Here is a 21,024-nt window from a genome sequence, read left to right on the forward strand (position 1 = left end):
GAGAAATAGTGAATGCACTAATTCTCCCGTTACTATCGCCAGTCACAAAATAACTTAACTTGCTTGACCATGCAGACAAAAATAATCTTGAATTTGCCTAAAAGTAAACATGGGGCAACTTTTACAATTTGCACGTTATTCTTCATAGGAGTCTAGGGGACTGCAGCTTTGTCAGGAACCAAGGGTGGGGAGAATTGCATTACTTGAATCTCGCAAATATGTTTTACATAGAAATTTCCTAAAAAAAAGTGAACCCATAAAGGGAAGTGGCAGCTTTGTGCCATTTTGAAGGCACTCCTGGCAAGCAGTGACAGGGCTTAAAATGTCTCACAGTTGAAGGAGTGATCCAGGGAAATATATATATTTTTATATTAGTATTTATCTAAGCATATTTATATATGTATCCTGTAAACCATCCTGCCTGATATGCATGGCACCTGTGGGCCCTGTTGTCTTCTCTGGCTGCTTGATATTCTTTGCCATCCTTCCCTCCCCTTGCATACATCTCCCAGCAATGATTGCAGCTCCTGCTCTGAGCAGCAGAAAGAGATTCAGTGTCTGATTGGCTAATGCTGCATACACCTCCAAGTTCTCAGCACAAAAGAGAGCATGCAGGGCAAAAACCACATGGTCTGTGTCTCACAGGATGGTGGGAGCTGCTTTCAAAGAGGGATTTGGACAGAGACAGAGTGGATGTTATTCCCTCACCAACTAAAGGCGAAACTGCTATAATATATATATATATATATATATATATATATAGCGAATGAATGATAGACAATTAAAGAGGTTGATTAGATGCAAAGGATGGGCTATGGCTGTATGTTTTTTTTTTATCTATCCATTGCTTAGAATGCAGAACTAAAATCCCTGAATAGCTATGGTTCAAAGCACATTATTCGGAGATGCCTGTTATGAAGTAGAATATTGTGATACCATATGTGGAAAACATTTTAAAGAGTACAAAAACTAAGAGTGTAAGGACAAATTTTACTGATATATTTTCTAAGTGTTTTGGGAGTTGAGCAACTTCCTTTTTAAATCCTCTTTACACCAATAAAAAGGATTCTCATTTTATTTGAAAACACAAACACTTAAACCTCCTCCTTGGTTACATCTCCACTTGTCAAAGGAACCCTTTATTTTCCCAATAACTGTATTCTGCCATGTGCTGCACCTCGTTCCGTTTCATCTGTAACCCACATTCACAGCCTGGTCCCCCGCAGTGTGCCAAAAGTCTTTATTTAAAGACGCAATTCTGACATTCCAAGAGAGGCTTTCATCCACCGGCGAGAAAGTACGTTGAAATGTACCGCGCTCCCTTCTGAGCGCAGCCTTTACATCTTGTTAAGATGTTTAAAGTTCCCCCGGCTTTAGATTGCCAATTTGATTGCTGAATGTCTTTTTTAAGGAATAACAGAAGAATGCTGATTTTTCTCCCTTTTAATGACAAAGAAACTTTTTATATTTCCCCGTGTGATGGGGTGAAGGTGGTGACATGATTTATTGATTACCCATAGGAATAGCTTTAGCCACTCTGAAACTCTGACAATGACAGACACGGACTCGGAGCGGACATCACAGTCACTTTTAGGCTCTGTTCACATCTGCGTTTGTCAATTCTGTTGTTCTGATCTGTCATAGCAGAAGAATAACAAAACAGTCGGAGTGTCAGATTAACAAGAAGGACACCACCAGTGCCCGATAGACCCCATCAGCTCATAATAGCATCTTTTAGATTTATTCACATCCTCTGTCAATTTGGAAATAAAATGGAAGTGCAAGCTGTACTATTTTTCCAGCACATATGATGGAATCTGTGATAGAGGCTGTGAATGCAGTGTATAAGTTATGCCAGTGTTTTCCAGTGTTTCACAGGTTGAATGTGAACATAGTCCACTGTTTCCCAATCAGGAAGCCTCCAGCTGTTGCAAAACTACAACTACCAGCATGCCCGGACAGCCGAAGGCTGTCCGGACATGCTTGGAGTTGTGGTTTTGCAATAGCTGGAAGCGCACTGGTTGAGCAACACCGACTTAGGCAGTGCTCACGCTACCATCAGAAGCTCAGTTCGAAGCAGTCACATTAGTTCCATCAGCTTTGACGAAAAATGGCACAGCATGCAGTGACCATTATTCCTGCAAAATGGTGACCATTGTAACGGAACCTGATGCACCCCAGCATAAGACAATGGGATAACCGATGGATCCGCCACTGCTTTCATAGTTTCTGTTTGGGCCTTTTCACACTATGAAATTTCCCAGCAGAGAAATTCAGCATGGAAGTTCCAATGCAGCAGCCTCCCACTGTCTTTAATGGGATTCTACTGCACAGTGCACACTGCAGAATTTTCGTGGGAAAATTTTAATTCAAATTCCGGAATTCTGTGCCAAATTCTGCATTATCATTAATGACTAATTCTGATGGATTTTGGCGACCCCCACTGCAGTCGGAACCTCTTCCAGGGAAGATTTCGTAGTGTGATTTGGCCCTTATAATGGAAACAATATGAGCAGTGTGGAGGGGCATGCCCTTTATTCCCACCAGGAAGGAGGATTCTCAGTCACTTTGTAATGGCGCCATCATTGGGCACATAAAAGGGTGCAGTCTTGGCACACCCTGGTGCTGTTGACTATGGACCCAACATTTGCATGTGGAACAATGCATGTCAGTAAATTGCATTCTATACAACAGCAAGAAGTTACCTGTCCTAACAGCGTAGGACAAATTATAAGCTTAGGAATACAAGTATGCAAGATCCAGATAGAAATAGGACATAATGCCCTAAAATACATAAAGAGCTGTTCAGGTTGGGTTCCCTATGTTCTTCTATTTCCTTTAAAGGGGTAGTCCCGTGGAAAACTTTTTTTTTTTTTTTTTTTATCAACTGGTGCCAGAAAGTTTAACAGATTTGTGAATTACTTCTATTAAAAAATCTTAATTCTTCCAGTACTTATTAGCTGCTGAATACTACAGAGGAAATGGCTTTCTTTTTGGAACACAGAGCTCTCTGCTGACATCATGACCACAGTGCTCTCTGCTGACATCCCTGTCCATTTTAAGAACTGTCCAGAGTAGGAGAAAATCCCCATAGCAAACATATGCTGCTCTGGACAGTTCTTAAAATGGACAGAGATGTCAGCCGAGAGCACTGTGCTCATGATGTCAGCAGAGAGCTCTGTGTTCCAAAAAGAAAACCATTTCCTCTGTAGTATTCAGCAGCTAATAAGTACTGGAAAGATTAAGATTTTTTTAATAGAAGTAATTTACAAATCTGTTTAACATTCTGGCACCAGTTGATTTAAAAAAAAAAATAATAAAAAAATAAAAAGGTTTCCACGGGAGAACCCCTTTAAAGAGATAAATGATCATGTTGACTTTTTTAGAGCTCCGCCTCCAGTTAGGTTACTGTAAATTAGGAAGACTTAAATCTAGTAGACTAGTTTGTTCTACGACCCCAATATTAGCACCTAAAATCCTGATACAGGTGCAAAAGAGCATCTCTGTAATCACAATACATGTTCATCATGGTCAGACTTGCCATGCATTAAACTAAGGGGATAAAATTACAGAAATGGCATTAAAAACTTATACTGACCTCTAAACTCTAAAAGAGCAATATTAAGTATCTAGAGCAGTGGTCTTCAAACTGTGGTCCTCCAGGTGTGGCAAAACTACAATTCCCAGCATGCCCGGACAGCCGTTGGCTGTCCGGGCATGCTGGGAGTTGTAGTTTTGCCACATCTGGAGGGCCACAGTTTGAAGACAGCTAATCTAGAATATTCTGACTGGTATTTGTTTTTATGGTTTGGTAACCAATATGTGCTAGCAAAAAGTCCAAACGCTGTAATGTACTATAAGAAAATAAAATCTATACTGGCAAGACATTCTCCGTGTAAACTAGAATCCAGAGCTGCGCAAAGCTCCATTTCCACTTGCTGACCACTAGATGGCAGAGTAAAGCAGCAAATCAATTCAAGTAAAAAAGAACCTGCTTTTTTGTTTTCCCTTTTATAGTGGAGACACTAATTTCCCCAAATAAGCTGAAGTATTAAATTCACACTGCTTCCATGCAGTAGGGGTTCTTTTCAATGAGAAATCAAGTGACAATTTTTTTTTTTTTCATCTCAAAGCGATACAGGTTTTCAAAACTGCCGGTTAGCAGGCGAGAAGCGCTCCCAGCCCGGGCTCCACGTCTGCTTTTGTTGGTATTTGCATAACAACACAAGCCTAGGATATTTCAGCTTTAATTAGATCATTAGATCGGCAAAACTATACGACGGACCTACTTGATCTAGCCCAGGCAAGCAGCGTCTCTGCCAACTCTGAGGATGGAGCTTTAGAGTGGCCCAGAAAACCTTTATAAGAAACATAATAAGTGGGCGTCTGAAATAGCAGGCTCTCAGGGGTTCAACTACAAATTGGCATTAGATATATTATTGGCGTTTGCTAAAATACAACTAACAAGATAGAAGATAACTAACAAGTGACACAATATTCTATGGATTTTCCAAACTAAAAATATCTAGATTTTAGCTAGGATTTTATCTTCTGAAACATAGGAGAAATAGTATACTGAGCCTCTTCATGCAGTCTGGGTTCAAGCTGGGCATGCATTTTTGTTCACTAAGGATGGGTGGTAGTAGGTAAACAACAATATGAACCCCACTGCTCAGACCATGCAAAGCATAGCAGAGTAGTTTGCTGAGAAACCAATACAGATGCAGACAATCGACTACTTTTAGGGGGGGGGGGGGGGGACATAAATTAATCTCATATGCATTGACATAACCATGTCTCTCGCGCCTATGTGAGAGAAGCAATGTCTGTGAGAAGAGAGGGATCATGACAACTGTGGTCTTTTATAGTGGTAATCCTGCCCATAGAAAGCCAAAGCAGCATGAAAACAACTGCGCTGCTCAGGACGAAGCAATACTACGATATGGGAAATGCATAGTGCATGGACACCTTTTATGTAGTATGCTTCATGTGTACACAGGCACATATACAGTCATGGTCGGAAATGTTGGCACCCTTGAAATTTTTCAAGAAAATGAAGTATTTCTCACAGAAAAGGATTGCAGTAACGCATGTTTTGCTATACACATGTTTATTCCCTTTGTGTGTATTGGAACTGAACCACAAAAGGGAGGAAAAAAAGCAAATTGGACACAATGTCACACCAAACTCCAAAAATGGGCTGGACAAAATTATTGGCACCCTCAACTTAATATTTGGTTGCACACTCAATAAGCTTCTTACACCTCTCAGCCGGAATGTTGGACCACTCTTCCTTTGCAAACTGCTCCAGGTCTCTCTTATTGGAAGGCGCCTTTTCCCAACAGCAATTTTAACATCTCTCCACAGGTGTCCAATGGGATTTAGATCTGGACTCATTGCTGGCCACTTCAGAACTCTCCAGCGCATTGTTGCCATCCATTTCTGGGTGTTTTTTGACGTATGTTTTGAGTCATGCTGGAAGACCCAGGATCTCGGACGCAAACCCAAACGCAAACCCAGATCTCTAAAACTGGGCTGTACAGAGTGACACAAAATCCGTTGGTAATCCTCAGATTTCATGATACCTTGCATACATACAAGGCACCCAGTGCCAGAGGCAGCAAAACAACCCCAAAACATCATTGAAACTCCACCATATTTCACTGTAGGTACTGTGTTCTTTTCTTTGTAGGCCTCATTCCATTTTTGGTAAACAGTAGAATGATGTGCTTTACCAAAAAGCTGTGTCTTGGTCTCATCTGTCCACAACACATATTCCCAGAAGGATTTTGGTTTACTCAAGTTCATTTTGGCAAAATGTAGTTTTGCTTTATGTCTCTGTGTCAGCAGTGGGGTCCTCCTGGGTCTCCTGCCATAGCATTTCATTTAAATGTCGACAGATAATTCGACACTGTTGCTCCCTGAGCCTGCAGGACAGCTTGAATATTTTTTGAACTTGTTTGGGGCTGCTTTCCACCATGTGGACTATTCTGCTTTGACACCTTTCATCAATTTTTCTCTTCCGTCCATGCCCAGGGAGATTATCTACAGTGCGCTGGGTTGCAAACTTCTTTATAATGTTGTGCACTGTGGACAAAGGCAAATCTAGATCTCTGGAGATGGACTTGGAACCTTGAGATTGTTTGATATTTTTCCACAATTTTGGTTCTCAAGTCCTCAGACAGTTCTCTTCTCCTCTTTCTGTTGTCCATGCTTAGTGTGGCACACACAGACACACAATGCAAAGACTAAGTGAACTTCTCTCCTTTTTATCTGCTTTCAGGTGTGATTTTTATATTGCTCACACCTGTTACTTGCCCCAGGTAAGTTTAAAGGAGCATCGCATGCTGGAAACAATCTTATTTTTCCACAATTTTGAAATGGTGCCAATAATTTTGTCCAGACCATTTTTGGAGTTTGGTGTGACATTATGTCCAATTTGCCAGTTTTTTTTCCCTCCCTTTTGTGGTTCAGTTCCAATACACACGAAGGGAATAAACATGTGTATAGCAAAACATGCGTTACTGCAATCCTTTTCTGTGAAAAATACTTCATTTTCTTGAAAAATGTCAAGGGTGCCAACATTTAAGACCATGACTGTATATGTGCCTGTGTACACATGAAGCATACTACATAAAAGGTGTCCATGCACTATGCATTTCCCACATCGTAGTATTGCTTCGTCCTGTTTTCATGCTGCTTTGGCTTTCTATGGGCAGGATTACCACTATAAAAGACCACAGTTGTCATGATCCCTCTCTTCTTACAGAAATTGCTTCTCTCACATAGGCGCGAGAGACATGGTTATGTCAATGCATACGAGATTAATTTAGGTCTCCCCTCCTAAAAGTAGTCAATTGCATCTTTTTTGGTTTTGTTCCAATACACGCAAAGGGAATAAACATGTGTATAGCAAAACATGTGTTACTGCAATCCTTTTCTGTGAGAAATACTTTCAGAGGTGCCAACATTTAAGGGCATGACTGGATTTACTTTTGTGGACTAAACCCTTTACCATTTACCCATTTACTTTAGGACACTTTATTTTTTCCAAGTCAATGGGGGAGATTTATCGAAATCTGTGCAAAGGAAAAGTTGTCCAGTTGCCCATAGCAACCAATCAGATCCCTTCTTTCATTTTGCAGAGGCCTTGTTAAAAATTAAAGAAGTGAACTGATTGGTTGCTATGGGTAACTGGACAACTTTTCCTTAGCACAGGTTTTGATAAATCTCCCCCGATGTGTGTATGTTAGGGCATACAAATGTTTAGATATATGTTTTTATAGCTTTCTTCCTCAGTAACTCTTCCCTTTTCCCCTGTGTGGATTCCAATTTTTATTATGAACAGATATTGTCCTTTAGAGAAAGGTCACACGTACCTTATTTAGCTGCTGCATATTTTCCTTCCCATTGAATGGGTAGCAAAATCAGCTGCAGAAAATATGCCATGCATGACCCTAACCATTTAATGTCATATTTTTAAGGTTGTGATTTACAGTTTTCCACACTGGACAGGTTTTGTGTGGATACTTTATGCTTTTTTTTGGGGGGGGGGGGGGGGGGGGGGTTATAGGCTTACTAGTAACAACTGTTGTGGTCACTGGATAGTAAAGCTGTATCTGACGGGCCTTCTGCCTATTCTGCACTGTGATCTACATTGATATAATGTGCCAGGGAAATAAAGTAGCAGCTGGAACACAGCACTGCATTATGGCTTTTCCATGAATGTTCAATTTGTAACCCTAAGACCTGGAGAGTTGCTTCAGCTTGTTTGCTCATGGATTTTAGGCAGTGTATTCAAAGCGATGGAAGAGGTTTGTGTACACGTACCAGAGGCTTTCCTGATACAATGAATATGTGAACAAATCATTAAGGGGGAGATTTATCAAAACCTGTCCAGAGGAAAAGTTGCTGAGTTGCCCATAGCAACCAGATAGCTTCTTTCATTTTTGAAACATGAAAGAAGCCATCTGATTGGTTGCTATGGGCAACTCAACAACTCTTCCCCTGGATCGGTTCTCTGCCAAAGAGAATAGATAATGGTATAACAATGGCGTGAGGGTGCCCGCCCATATCACAGACCTCTATATCTAGATCATGGAATATATCATGGACAGACCACATGCTCTTGGCTGCAGAATATGTCCATTAGAATCAGAAGCATCAGCACTTACCTGTTCTTTCTTCTGGCAATGTTGCAGTAGTCTCAAGCGTTGGATCTTTTTCCTCAGAGAAGGCTGGAGATTGCTCTATACAAGAGTCCAATAATTGCTGATTTTCATTGATGCCCATTTCTGAAAATATTCCAGGAAAGTCAAATTCTGTACCAAGGGTATCCTGAGTAGACAAAGAGAAGGCGCCTTCCAACAGTGGAGGAGAGCCTGGCGGGGACAACGATGAAAGGGAGGATAAGGAAGAGAGTGACGTCACAGACTTTGGAGGTTTGGTTTCTTGTGGGTCCTCTTGTGCAGTGGGCAAGTTGCTATACTCAGGCCTGCCGTGGGAATGCACCACTTCATTTTCATGAATAGTAGTGATAGGCCCGGCTGGAATGTAACCACTTTTCTCTTGGAGAAGAAAGTCCAGCTTGTACTGATAGTCCAAGTCTGATGCACTGTCTCCTTGATTGTAATACAGGTCCGTAGAGCTCAGTGAATTGAGAGAGCCACGACTAGAAGTGTTCAAGGACCCACGACTGGATGCTAAGGAGCCAAGGCTGCTACCCGAGGAAACAGACAATGTGCTGGCAGACAGGCTATATATTTAAAATAAAAGAGACCATGAAAGTTAAACCACAATGATAGATAATACAACTAAATGCACAATAAAGAAACATTTTATATAGCAACTGTTAACTTTGTGTCAGATACAATGGAAACTGTACAGGCTAAACAAACAGCCTTGAGCTACACACTACTCTCTCAGTGGCAGAAACCAGACTAAAAATAAAATGGCAAAAGATTAGACTTTGGTCAGATGAAGGAATGTTGTTGCAGGTTACGTGTAAAGGTGATTATACAGCATAGACAAGTGTTGGCTGAACTTTTTTTCAGCCAACAGCTATTAACCCCAAACCCCTATACACAAGGATAATCAGCTTGGCCACAGCTGCTCTACACAGGAAAAATGGCTACTGCCCGACACCTTTGGTGGCAGCTTATCTCCTCTGAGAACAAATGATCAGACACAAATCTGCTTTCAAAGGAAGTCGTGACTCTCATACATATAGCTGGTTGGTGATCCACGAAAACTGACGCGTTGGGCCAATAGTTATCTAACGTGTATGGCCACCTTCTGCTCTGGTATAGTTGCTGGTTGTTACAAATATGTAAAAAACAGGCTAAATCCCTAGTAAAAATTCTACTGCGCACAAGTTGTAAGTTGCTCTCAAGTTGTACATTCTACTCAAAAGTTTCTAAGGCTTTGTTCATAAAACATTTGGTGTATACACTGGAAAAATCTCCTGATCTGGATGGCGTACATGTAACTTGCATGCCATACAGTTGTGGCACGGTCATAGCCTTGTGTTAAAAAAAAGTCTTGTATAAATTCCTCAATAGAACCAAAAAAAGTTATGTGGATACACACCAGCCAGATGTACGTCAAACGGGCAATCTACAGATATTTATTTTTACCATACATATACCAAATGTGGTGTGAGCAGTGGTGTGGTACATAGAAAAACTCCATAACATATGCCATTACAGCAGCACAGAGAGCTAATACGTTCCAAATACAGTAGCAACTCTACCTATATAAAACTATAAAAAAGGAAAGGAAAAGCAGACAGAATGAAGAAATGTCTGTATGGAATTAGAACCAGCCCAAAGATGATAAGTGGTCAGCGTATAACCAGGAAGGAAATTATCTTCATTTGATACCAACAAACCTTTGCTTTTTATTTGGGTCAGGAACTTGTACAGTCCGTGCTATAATGTGATCAATACCAAAAACTAGGCTTTTGTGTTTCTTTTTTTTATTATACCACCAGCTGTGTGAGTTGTATAAGACATCACTAGATAAAACGTCCCTGGAATAGCTCTGTAATACTGTCAACTACAATATGTAGGGGGCATGTCTGACATTAAGATCTTTTACGTCATCAATCACCATGGTAGTTCTTATTCATATACGGTACATGCATGTTGACATAACCAGGCAAAATAAAGTCCTGCACCTGTGCTCTGGTGCGCTTTTCTAAAACATTTCTTTGACCCACATTTGGTAACTAAAATACAAATACTCATTTACAAAACATATCAAGATAGAACGATGCCATGTACTAGTCAACTACTACTTTATTACAAAGAGACTGTACATAGGTACAATGCTGTCTTTTTTTATTTTATTTTGAGGTTGAAAAAATATGGAGCAGAATCAACAGGAGCTATTCTAGAGTCGCTATCCCTTGGCACGTTCTACGGAGCTCAGTCATTAGATAAGCCCTTAAAGGAATCCTGTCACAGTGAATAAGCTGTCTGATTTACCTTCATCAGGTTATAGAGCAAGAGGAGCCAAGAAGATTGATATACATATATGTAGGAAAGGAGTCCATAGAACTTTGCTTTTATTTAATTAAATGTCTCTTCAATGTGGGTCTAGGAGTCCAGTGGGCAGTCTCTGTAGCCATGCTCATATAAGAAAGGCGGTCAGTCATTGAGCGAGACCACCCAGTGGACTTCTAAGCCCAGAATGAGTAGAGATTTACAAGAGTACAGATTTATAATATACAACTAAGGGTAGGGTCACACATACCATATTTTGCTGCTGGGTATTTTCCTACCCACTGAAGTCAATGGGTAGCAAAATTAGCTGCAGAAAATACACAGTGTGTGAGCCTATCCCTTATACTGAATATTTTCTTAGTTGACCATGATAAGTTCCTTTTAAAAACAAGTTCATATAATTTTATGACAAGCTTCGGTTTAAGAGGCAACTCATTTTTAGACCTCTCCTGTAGGTCACCTCATGTAAATGTGTTCAATTCATCTTTCTTAACAGGAACTTAGAAATGGTTATAAACAAAATGTATTTCCCTCTATTCTTCTTCTAAAGGGAGGATTTAATTTGGTTAATTTCGGCCATTATCAGAAAGTTTATTGCCATCCTTGACAACATCCAATGGCTTTGGCTCTATCTTATTTAATGTCCTTACATAAACCTGTGATACTAGACGTTTGCTTCATATAGTTAACACTTTCTCAATCTTGAGCATATTGACAGAGTGTACTTTAGCAGTGATGCATGCTATGGAATTAAATATTTGCCCCCACTGAATACTGCTGCAAGGAACACTTAGTGAGATAAAGTGCTTCTTATTGACAAGACTCCAGTGATTATTCAGCCTGTAATGAAGATGTTTGTCAAACCTAATTAGTTCTCCAAACATTATCAATTTGTTTATTTTGCTGTATATGTGAGGACGCCCCCAGAATGGATCATTATTACTCTATTAGTACATTGTGTTAATTAAAATAAATAGTTCTCCTCACAATTACATCTAGGTACACAGCATCTTCCCTCCCGAGAGCGAATAGCAAGTCTCATTGTTAAGTCCACTAACATCAAAGACTACTGTTACACAGGGAGAACGCTCAGCTCTTTGTGACGAGTGCTATAATAATAGGTGACTTTAGTATACTTTCTTTGTTTTTATAAAAGTTTAAGCACAAAGTTGAATTTAAAGTTTATTTTGGGCAATACACTGAAGCACAGAGCTCTGGGGTTTTAATCAGACCACAGTCTAGCTTTCTGTGTTATTGCCATGAACTATGGTTTCCTTATTCACTCCATTAAAAATAAAAGAAAAATCCACTGTGTGAACATAGTTTCATTGTACAATTGCACGTATGCGTGTCTGTTCGAGATTTTTAACCTAATTCAACCTCAATGGGGCAACACAAGTTACAGTTTAAAGAGATACCAAGTTTTAATTGCAACGGAAATTGCAAGAATTGCCATTATTCCTTTTTTATTTTATTCTATTTGAATAAGCAAGTTTGTGCTGCTTACTAATAAAGCACTACCACTGAAGATTTAGTCCAAAAAATAAGATTATTCTGCAAAGTGATGCGATAATCACTTCTATAAAAAGAAAAAAAAAAAAAAAGGAGGTAGTATTGAATATGTTCCGAGGAGACATTTATGTTGCACTCTCGCTAGTGCATAAGAAGCCAAAAGCTTGGGAAAGGCAAACTACTTTGTTTGCTGTGTCTATGACACACTGCCTCATTTTGCATTGGAAACAAGATATTCTAATACTACCCTACCCGATTTTGCTAAGCCCCTCTCCTACCCAAAAATAAAGATGACCAGAGGCAGAGCTCTGTTTCCGCAGCCAGAAATTTAAAGGAATGCTTCAATAGCTCGGTAAGCTACATTTAGAGAGAAAACTACCAAAATGTTTTTTTGCCTACATAAAAACTGGACATACGGTACTCATATACATTTGGTTGGGCAGTGTAAAATTATCCAACTTCTGCAGTCCAAAATGTGTACATTAAGTTACAGAAAAATATGTAGACTGCTGGCATGAATAATAAAAATCAACCAGTAATGGTCCGGACACTACTCTTCATGTAGCCCAGGCCTAATATTGTGTTATACTGGTAAGCTTCTGGAGAGTTGACCTCCATGACACACGGACTCCTTTTCCCCTAACAATGCATTAAATGCCATTAATTTTGTACATATGCTGAATATTTTGAAGCACATTAACCTACAAAGAATGAAACCTTACTATGTGCATTATGGTTTCAAGGCTGAACTGTGGCACAACACAATGACACCAAGGTTCTTAAATGCACGCTGACACATGTGACTGTTAGATACTTACACATCACCGGCTTTAAAAATGAGGTATGCTTTTATATGCTCAATGACAGGCTTCTAAAGAGACTGTACATATAAGAACTCTGCGGAAGAGTTTTCACCTTAGAACATCTTAAATGCTGCTAATAGCCATCAGGTCTCTGACCTACCTTTTTAGTTCTGAATGCAAATAAGTGGCCAGTTTTGTGGTTTCTTCCAATTTTTTCACCAGCTCCTTCTTTTTTTCTTGAACTTTTAACCTGCACAAAACACACAGTGTTCAAGGACAAGGCTGGTGTTTGTTCTTTACTTTTATACATTCTAGACAATAGTAAACTATGCTGAATCACAGATATATATATATATATATATATATATTTTATTTTGTTTTTTGTTATAGAAAGTGAAGGAGGGTGACTGTTACCCATCAGTGGGGAAGAGCAGTATACGGAAGATTACCTCTCGGCAAGTGCTTGGCTGGGAGTGCTTTTGACAGACAAGAGGTCCTCTTCGAGCCGCTTCTTCTCTGCTTCCAGTCGTTCCAGCTCGTCCTGAGTGCGTTTTTGGGTACTTACAAACTGAAGTTCTTTTAAAAGTTCCTCTTTCTCAATAATCAGAAGCAGCTTCTCTTTCTCTATGTCAAGGGCTCCAGGCCAGGCCTCACTGTCCAGCTTGGATAGTTCGATTTTTAGGTTAGCCATACTGAAAACACAGGAACAGATTTTGAGTGATCAGCCACTGAATCTTCATACAGTAAAGGGTTTTCTAGATGGATCACATTTAAAGGGGTAGTCCAGTGGTGAAAAACTTATCCCCTATCCTAAGGATAGGGGATAAGTTTGAGATCACGGGGGGTCCGACTGCTGGGGCCCCCTGCGATCTCTCTGTACGGGGGGCAGGCTCTCTGGCCAGATAGCGGGTGTCGACCTCCGTACGAAGCGGCGGCCGACACGTCCCCTCAATACATCTCTATGGCAGAGCCGGAGATTGCCAAAGGCAGCGCTTCGACTCTGCCATAGAGTTGTATTGAGGGGCCTGTCGGCCGCCGCTTCGTGCGGAGGTCGACACGCCCCCTTCCCGCAGGCTGTCGGGGCTCCGTACAGGAGATCGCAGGGGGCCCCAGCGGTCGGACCCCCCGCGATCTCAAACTTATCCCCTATCCTTAGGATAGGGGATAAGTTGTTCACCACTGGGTTCACCACTGCACTACTCCTTTAAAGTTATTTCCAACTTTTATGGAATATCGTTAACGCCCAGAAGAATGAATGGAGAGAGCCAAGCACCATGCATGACCATCTCTATATTTAGTTTCCCCCTGGATATGGCAGCTATCAGGCAGTGGGGGAGACCTTTCAAAGTTTTAGGGCATATTGTGTTGGAAATGCCCCTTTAAATGAGAGCTGTCACTTTAAAAAACTTTTGACATGTCCTACAGACAATGTAAAAGTTTTTATCATGGGGGTCTAGGTATTTAGACCCCCCACCCATCATTAGATATAGGTCGGAGAAGCACTCCATTAGCATGTTCTTTACCAGTTTTGTCCTTGTGGTAGGAGACAGAATTCTAAAGACGCCTATGGGGCCTGACATCTACAGTCAGATGGAGAAAGAGGCACTCGGCACACGCTTCTCCCCAATGTGTCTAGGGATAAGTGGAGGTCTAAACAACCACACCCTAATTGTTTCTAGAACATGTCAAATGACTGGTACAGGCCCATTTGACCCAATCTACTAAACAGTATTATAGAAACCCTGTGGTTCCAGTAGCAAAATGAAGACTGGTGAATCAAACTCTCAGCTACAATGAAGACTATAGCATGGGGTTAGAACAGGATAAGTAAAGCAAAAGTGTTTGCAAAAGTTGTTCAACATTTAATGTAAATTATATCTAGAGAAAAGCACAAGCTTAAAGCTTTGCAGTCCCCACGCAGACAATACCTACCATTAAACTAGAAGCGTTTTACCTCAGACCATATGCCGTATGTTTAACTAGATACAATGCTTAGGAATCAACTGTCATGTATTTCTAAATGTTGCAAAAGGGCATCATTAAGTAAGAAAAAAATCAATGCAAGCTGTATATAAAATCATCAGACGTGCAATGGGTACGAGAATATAAATAAGATACAAAGCAAACCATATGCTGGGAAAAGTGCAAGTTATAACAATATAGGACAATTAAGCAAAGTACTATTGCAGACAGCTTACACAATGGTAGGAAAGTTTTTGTGGCTTATTCTTTTTCTGTCCACAGAGTGAGTGTAAAGCAGCAAAATGACAGATATGCTCCAATTATTCGGCTCAAAAACATCTTTAAAATAGTAAATTATTGACAAAGGCCAGGGGGATGTGAACAGAAAAAGCCAAGAAAAAAATGACCACTTATTCTGAATGACTTGCAGCTTTCATTCAGGTCCATAAATAAACCATTTTGGAAAATTCAACTGAAAGAAAAAAAACAAAAAAAACAAAACAAAGAAAAGCAAAACAAAGCGGTGTTATTCGTATTAATTCAATCACTGCTTTGTGGCTACTGATCAGATACGTGTGACACAAATGGATTGCAGTGATTATAAACCTGTTAACAGGGTAAACACCATACGCCTTGCAGATGGTTAGTGTATTACTAGATATTTATAACATCTGCTCTCCCCCGAAGTTCTGCTGCGATTTATTCTGATAAGTGTAAACCACTGTACACTTCCAGCAATGAATGCTATTTTTCTCCATTTGCAAAGTCTTGATTTTTCATGTGAAGGAGTTTTTTTTCCAATGCTGCTCATTTTCTTTCCTTGAATTTATGTTCCTACACTTTTCCAGCATTGTCCAAGCCCATAGTGCATCTACAAGCTCAAGTGGGCACGGTCAGATTCAAAACCTTTGTATATGTTGTCCATCTTGGCAAAACATTAACCTTTCCAATATTCTTCATAAGAAAATGTTATTTCCTTTTTATAGAAATCATGGCTTATATAAAAAAAAATAAAATAAATAAAATAAAAAAAACAGAATCCAGAACATAATCTTGTCTGGCTGCAGCATCACCTTTGAAACACAGTAAGTAAGGGAAGGACTAGAACTCCCCTGTGCTCACTCCTGTCCTATCAGACTGCAGAATGAAAACACAGAGGAGGGGGTTACAGAGCAGCCTGCAGTTATTGGATGGAGAGACTCAGCACTCAGGCAGGTGGATGGGTCATGCAGAATGAGGGACACCCCCCCCCCCCTCCAAAGCACAAAATGACAAACAGAGAGAAGGTATTTGTGAAAAATATAGGTGCTAGACACATACAAAATATGTATATGATCAGGATTAGGTATTAAGTAACATATAACTTTTTTGTGGGAAATGACAGGTACGCTTTAAAGCGCTCAAAAGGTGAAGTCAACACTCCATAGAGCTCCATACAAATTCTTTATTTAATCCAAAATATTAAACACATGGTGCATAGTGTACCCGGGAGCTTTGAGTACTGACCTTATAAACTAGGCTGTGCACCATGTCTGAGGATACTTTCACTAGTACAGGATCTGCTGAATATTTTTGCTGCATATTTTCTGTAGCTAATTTTACTACCCTTTGAAGTTAATGGGTAGCAAAATCAGCTGGACAAAATATGCAGCAGATCCTGTACGTGTGAATGTACCCCAAATTAATATTAACTGGGTCTCTAAATAGTTGCACCAAGTGTGGCCAGTAAAGGGCACATTTGGTTTTCAAGTTTTATATATCTACCACTCTGGTAAACTCTCTGTGCAAAAAAATAGAAAATGTCCACCTAAAACTAAAACGGACTCCTAGTTATTGTAACTCCTCTTCTCGGTTACCCTCCACCTTGGTGTATGTGCATGATGTTCTCTGTATGTCTCCAGTAAACAGTTAGCGCTCCAGCTCCCTCCAGAAGGTAAAGTAAGCTTTCTGAATACCACTGTTTTAGAGTTATCGACCCTCATCAGTAGACTGCAGGGTGCTGGATGTCAAAAAGATAAGCCATGGTTGTGAGACTTACGGGATAAGAAAGTGTTAATTTTTTATCCCCAAAATTCCAGTAGAGTAAGTATGGCTTATAAAAGTCTCCATATACATTAATGGCACTTTTATCATTACCTAATTTCACAACAATGGCCTCACTTTGTCAGCAAGCATCCTGCTTTGTATGGTGGAGGAACAAGAACCCCTAAGCAGCTGTCTGCAGATGGGTAACTCCCCCCCTAAGGGAGGGATTCTGGCTTGGCTTATTAAAATCCCCAGTCAATTTCTAAGGCTCTCAAATAAGGTGATACCAGAGAGCAAGCGCTTTCTTTCCTTAAGGGAGAGCTACTTCGTATTTTCCCAAAAAATTCCAGTAGAGCATGTCTGGTCAATAAGTCTCCACACACTTTTATAGAACTCTTCTTAAAGGGGTACTCCACTGGAAATATATATTTTTTTAAATCAACTGGTGCCAGAAAGTTAAACAGATTTGTAAATTACTTCTATTTAAAAATCTTAACCCTTACAGTACTTAATGGCTACATGCTCCACATGAAGTTCTTTTCTTTTTGAATTTCCTTTCAGTCTGACCACAGTTCACCTCTGTCCATTTTAGTTACTGACCAGAGCAGGATAGGTTTGCTATGGGGATTTGCTCCTACTCTGGACAGTTCCTAAAATGGACAGAGGTGTCAGCAGTGAGCACTGTGGTTAGACACAAAGAAAATTCAAAAAGAAAAGAACTTCCTGTTGAGCATACCGCAGCTGATAAGTACTGGAAGGATTAAGATTTTTAAATAAAAGTAAATTGTAAATCTGTTTAACTTTCTGGCACCAGTTGATTTAAAAAAAAAAAAAAAAAAAAATTCTAGTGGAGATCCCCTTTAATTAGTATCCTTACCTTGTAAATAGGTCATATGGTTGTAATAGACAATTTTTCATAACCAGGATGCCTCTGGCTATTGCGAAACTACAAATTCCTGCATGCCCGGACAGCTGAAGGCTGTCCGGGCATGCTGGAAGTTGTAGTTTTTCAACAGCTGGAGGCACCCTGATTGGAAAACACTGTCCAAGGCTAATCAACGCTGGCCTGCATACTTCACAAGCAGAAGGCTTACAGGGAAGAGGAACATTGGTTTTGGCAGATATGTCCACTAGAGGGTACCAAAAGACAATTCTTGCTGCATTACACTAGTATTTCAGAGCAGCGAGAGCGCCACAGCTTCCTTAACATTACCTTCTTTTAGCCTCCTCGTACTGTAGGCTCAGCCTGACCTTTTCTGCCAGATTTGCTCGGTTTCTCATTCCGATCTGTAAATAAATAGAACAAAGTAAAATGTGGTTTGCTCAGGGGACAAAATGTGAAACTGTTTTGAAATCCCAAAATGCTTTTCACAGATCTCCTCACAGTTATAGCCAATACAGGAAATTCTGGTCAGAACAATGTTTGTGAAGCACTGCGGAATTGGAAGTGGTAAATAAATATCCTGCTGTGCCTCAGTAAAAGGCAGATCAATAGGAAATCCATTGTATTTTAAGTTTACTCAATCTTATCCGAAGCAAAAATTTACCAAGTTGTGGTTACATATGGTGCTTCATAAACACACCGGTGGCGTGTCAATGGTTATTTCTCTCTAAAATAGGAATTATATTGTACATCTTCAACTATAACATTGTAACCTAACAAGAGGAAGAAAAGGCATCCATCCAGTCCTGCCTATTATTCTGCAGTGTTGATCAAAAGGAAAACAAAAAGACTCATGAGGTAGAAGCCAATTTTCTATATCTTAAGGAGTAAAAAATCCTTTGACTGCACCTCTGACAATAAGAATAAATCCCCGGATGATTGACTCTTCTCCGACAAGTGACTGATCACTGGGGGGGCTGTGTTGACCCCGGCACGAAGTAGAGGTTGACACAGGCTCTATGGAAGAGCCTGAGATACAGCGTTTGTGTATCTCCGGCTGTTCCATAGACATACATGGAGGGGGGCATGTCATCCACTGCTTCGTGTGGGTGTTGACGACTCGATAGTCTACTTGCCTAGAGCGGAGATTGTGCCGTGCATGAAGAGAGGTGGGCACCATGCAGGAGATTGCGGGAGGTCCCAGCGGTCGGACCCCCACGATCAGACCTTTAATATTTAACACCTAACAAATTAATTCAGTCTCTATTTAACCGTTTTAGAGAGAGTTAATAATGTGAACTTCTCCTAGCTAAAAGTTCCACAGTCTCACTGCTCTTACAGTAAAGATTCCTGTTTTGTCAGCGTAGAAACAGTCTCTCCTGTAAATCTAAAGGTTGCCCCTTTGTTATAGATACAGTAATCTGTCCCTTACTCTATGCCTATCCCTGTGTTTATTGAGGCTTAAAACGCTGTGGAAATACCTTTTTTATCCCTCTTCATTAGCTCAGGAGCACTGTCTTTCTGAGGGGTGGAAGGAGGCGGGTCCCGGCAGGCATGATGTCACATGAAGCCTGGCCGGGACTCTGCTTCTGCCAGTCTTCCTGTATGCTGCTTTCCCTCTGCAGCAGTGTTTTCCAACCAGGGTACCTCTAGCTGTTGCAAAACTACAACTCCCAGCATGCCCAGACAGCCAACAGCTGTCCGGGCATGCTGGGAGTTGTAGTTTTGCAACAGCTGGAGGCACCCTGGTTGGGAAACACTGCTCTGCAGTGTGCATACAGACTAAGTACAGGGGAGGGACGGCAGCCTCTGTCTCTCTCTCTCCTGTGTCTCTCTGCACTAAAAAGTCAATGCTGAGAACCAGGGGCGGTGGGAGCAATTACAGAGGCAGTAATTGAGATGAATGTCAGGGGTGGGCACAGAGCAGGGAGTGCAGTGAGATAATACAATGTATAAGATAAGTGTGGTGAGGGGCAGGGAGAACACAGAGCAGGGGGGAGGGGGAGGTGACTGGCCTCTGTTATATGAGAGGCATGTGCAGGCTTGTAGCTCACAGTGCTGCTCCAGGCTGGGAGCGAGTCCTGAGCTGAGAGTACTGAACTTCCTGTGGAAGGACCAGTGCCCTTTCAGCATTAGTCCTAAAAGCTGTACACTTACTATGAAAAGCATAGGAAGCTGCCTGCAGACCAGGCATAGAAGAGAGACCCCTAGTGGCCAAAAGTATAAAATGAAAAAACTGGTATAAATATAAATATTTTTTTATGAACTTATATTACAATATGTCTTCATTAATGATTATGAACAACATATTAAAAGTTTTTGTTGATGACAGCTACTCTTTAACTAAATAACTATTAAATATTCTTTCTGGTTATTGTAGTCCACCCATTCTATTCAGAGTATGCTTACACTGGATAACGGGCACTGCTATTATAAGCCATTACTGTTCAAAAGTGTATGTCCCCTATATGAATAAACGTATAGGGGGAGATTTAATCAAAACCTGTTCTGAGGAAAAGTTGCTAAGTTGCCCATAGAAACCAATCAGATTGCTTCTTTCATTTTTGAAAAGGCCGCTGAAAAATGAAAGTGATCTGATTGTTGCTATGGGCAACTCAGCAACTTTTCCTCTGGACAGATTTTGATAAATCTCCCCCATATACAGTGTCGTCAGACGTAACTCGGTCCCGCCTCCTCCCTCGGAACAATCGCCGTCTGTTGTCAGCCACAACTCTGTCCTCCATCAGGCGAAACGGCGTCCCGCCTCCTCCCTCACACCAATCGCTGTCATCCTTCAGCAACAACTCCCTCATCTGAAAAAAGTCCCTAATCCAAAAGGCCGTCATGCCTCAAAGATTCTCCCTCAGACGCAACTTCCTGCCGCTTAGCAGAGTCGACTCTGCACAGCACTGTATAGCAGAGCAGACACTGAATAGCACTGTACATCAGAACCTGTATAGCAGAGAGCCGACACTGACTCGGCTCTGCTACACGGCAGGAAGGTTTTTCGTCTGAGGGATGACAGAGTTTTGGATGAGAGACTTTAGGATGACAAAGGAGGGAGGAGGGAGTTGCGGCTGACGCCTGACGGAGATTGGTCTGAGGGAGGAGGCGGGCCCCTGTTTTGCCTGACGGAGGACGGAGGTAAGGCTGACGACTGATGATGTCCTAAAATGGACACCGTACCCATAGACTGCAATCAAACCCTGTATAGTCTCATCCTGCAGTCATGACCCATACCACATGACATCTACTTCTTGATCATTTACCAATTGTGCATTACCATGAAATAGGGCACTGTATAAAAGATTGCTTTTTTTTTAGCTGCATTGGA

At 40.9% G+C, this 21,024-nt stretch overlaps 1 protein-coding gene across 4 annotated transcripts in view; it reads right to left on the reverse strand.

Annotated features, from left to right (window-relative positions):
- Positions 1-21,024, reverse strand: part of WWC2 (WW and C2 domain containing 2) — a 154,177-nt gene that overhangs the window by 40,424 nt on the left and 92,729 nt on the right. For all 4 annotated transcript variants that reach the window (XM_056560400.1, XM_056560414.1, XM_056560409.1 and 1 more), the window contains 4 exons: positions 18,021-18,094; positions 13,270-13,512; positions 12,981-13,070; positions 8,175-8,755 (listed from right to left, as the gene is read on the reverse strand). In XM_056560400.1, coding sequence (XP_056416375.1) covers positions 8,175-8,755; positions 12,981-13,070; positions 13,270-13,512; positions 18,021-18,094 — 988 coding nt within the window. The remainder of the gene's footprint in view (positions 1-8,174; positions 8,756-12,980; positions 13,071-13,269; positions 13,513-18,020; positions 18,095-21,024) is intronic.

This window comes from Hyla sarda, chromosome 1 (assembly GCF_029499605.1).
Source record: "Hyla sarda isolate aHylSar1 chromosome 1, aHylSar1.hap1, whole genome shotgun sequence".
NCBI lineage: Eukaryota > Metazoa > Chordata > Amphibia > Anura > Hylidae > Hyla > Hyla sarda.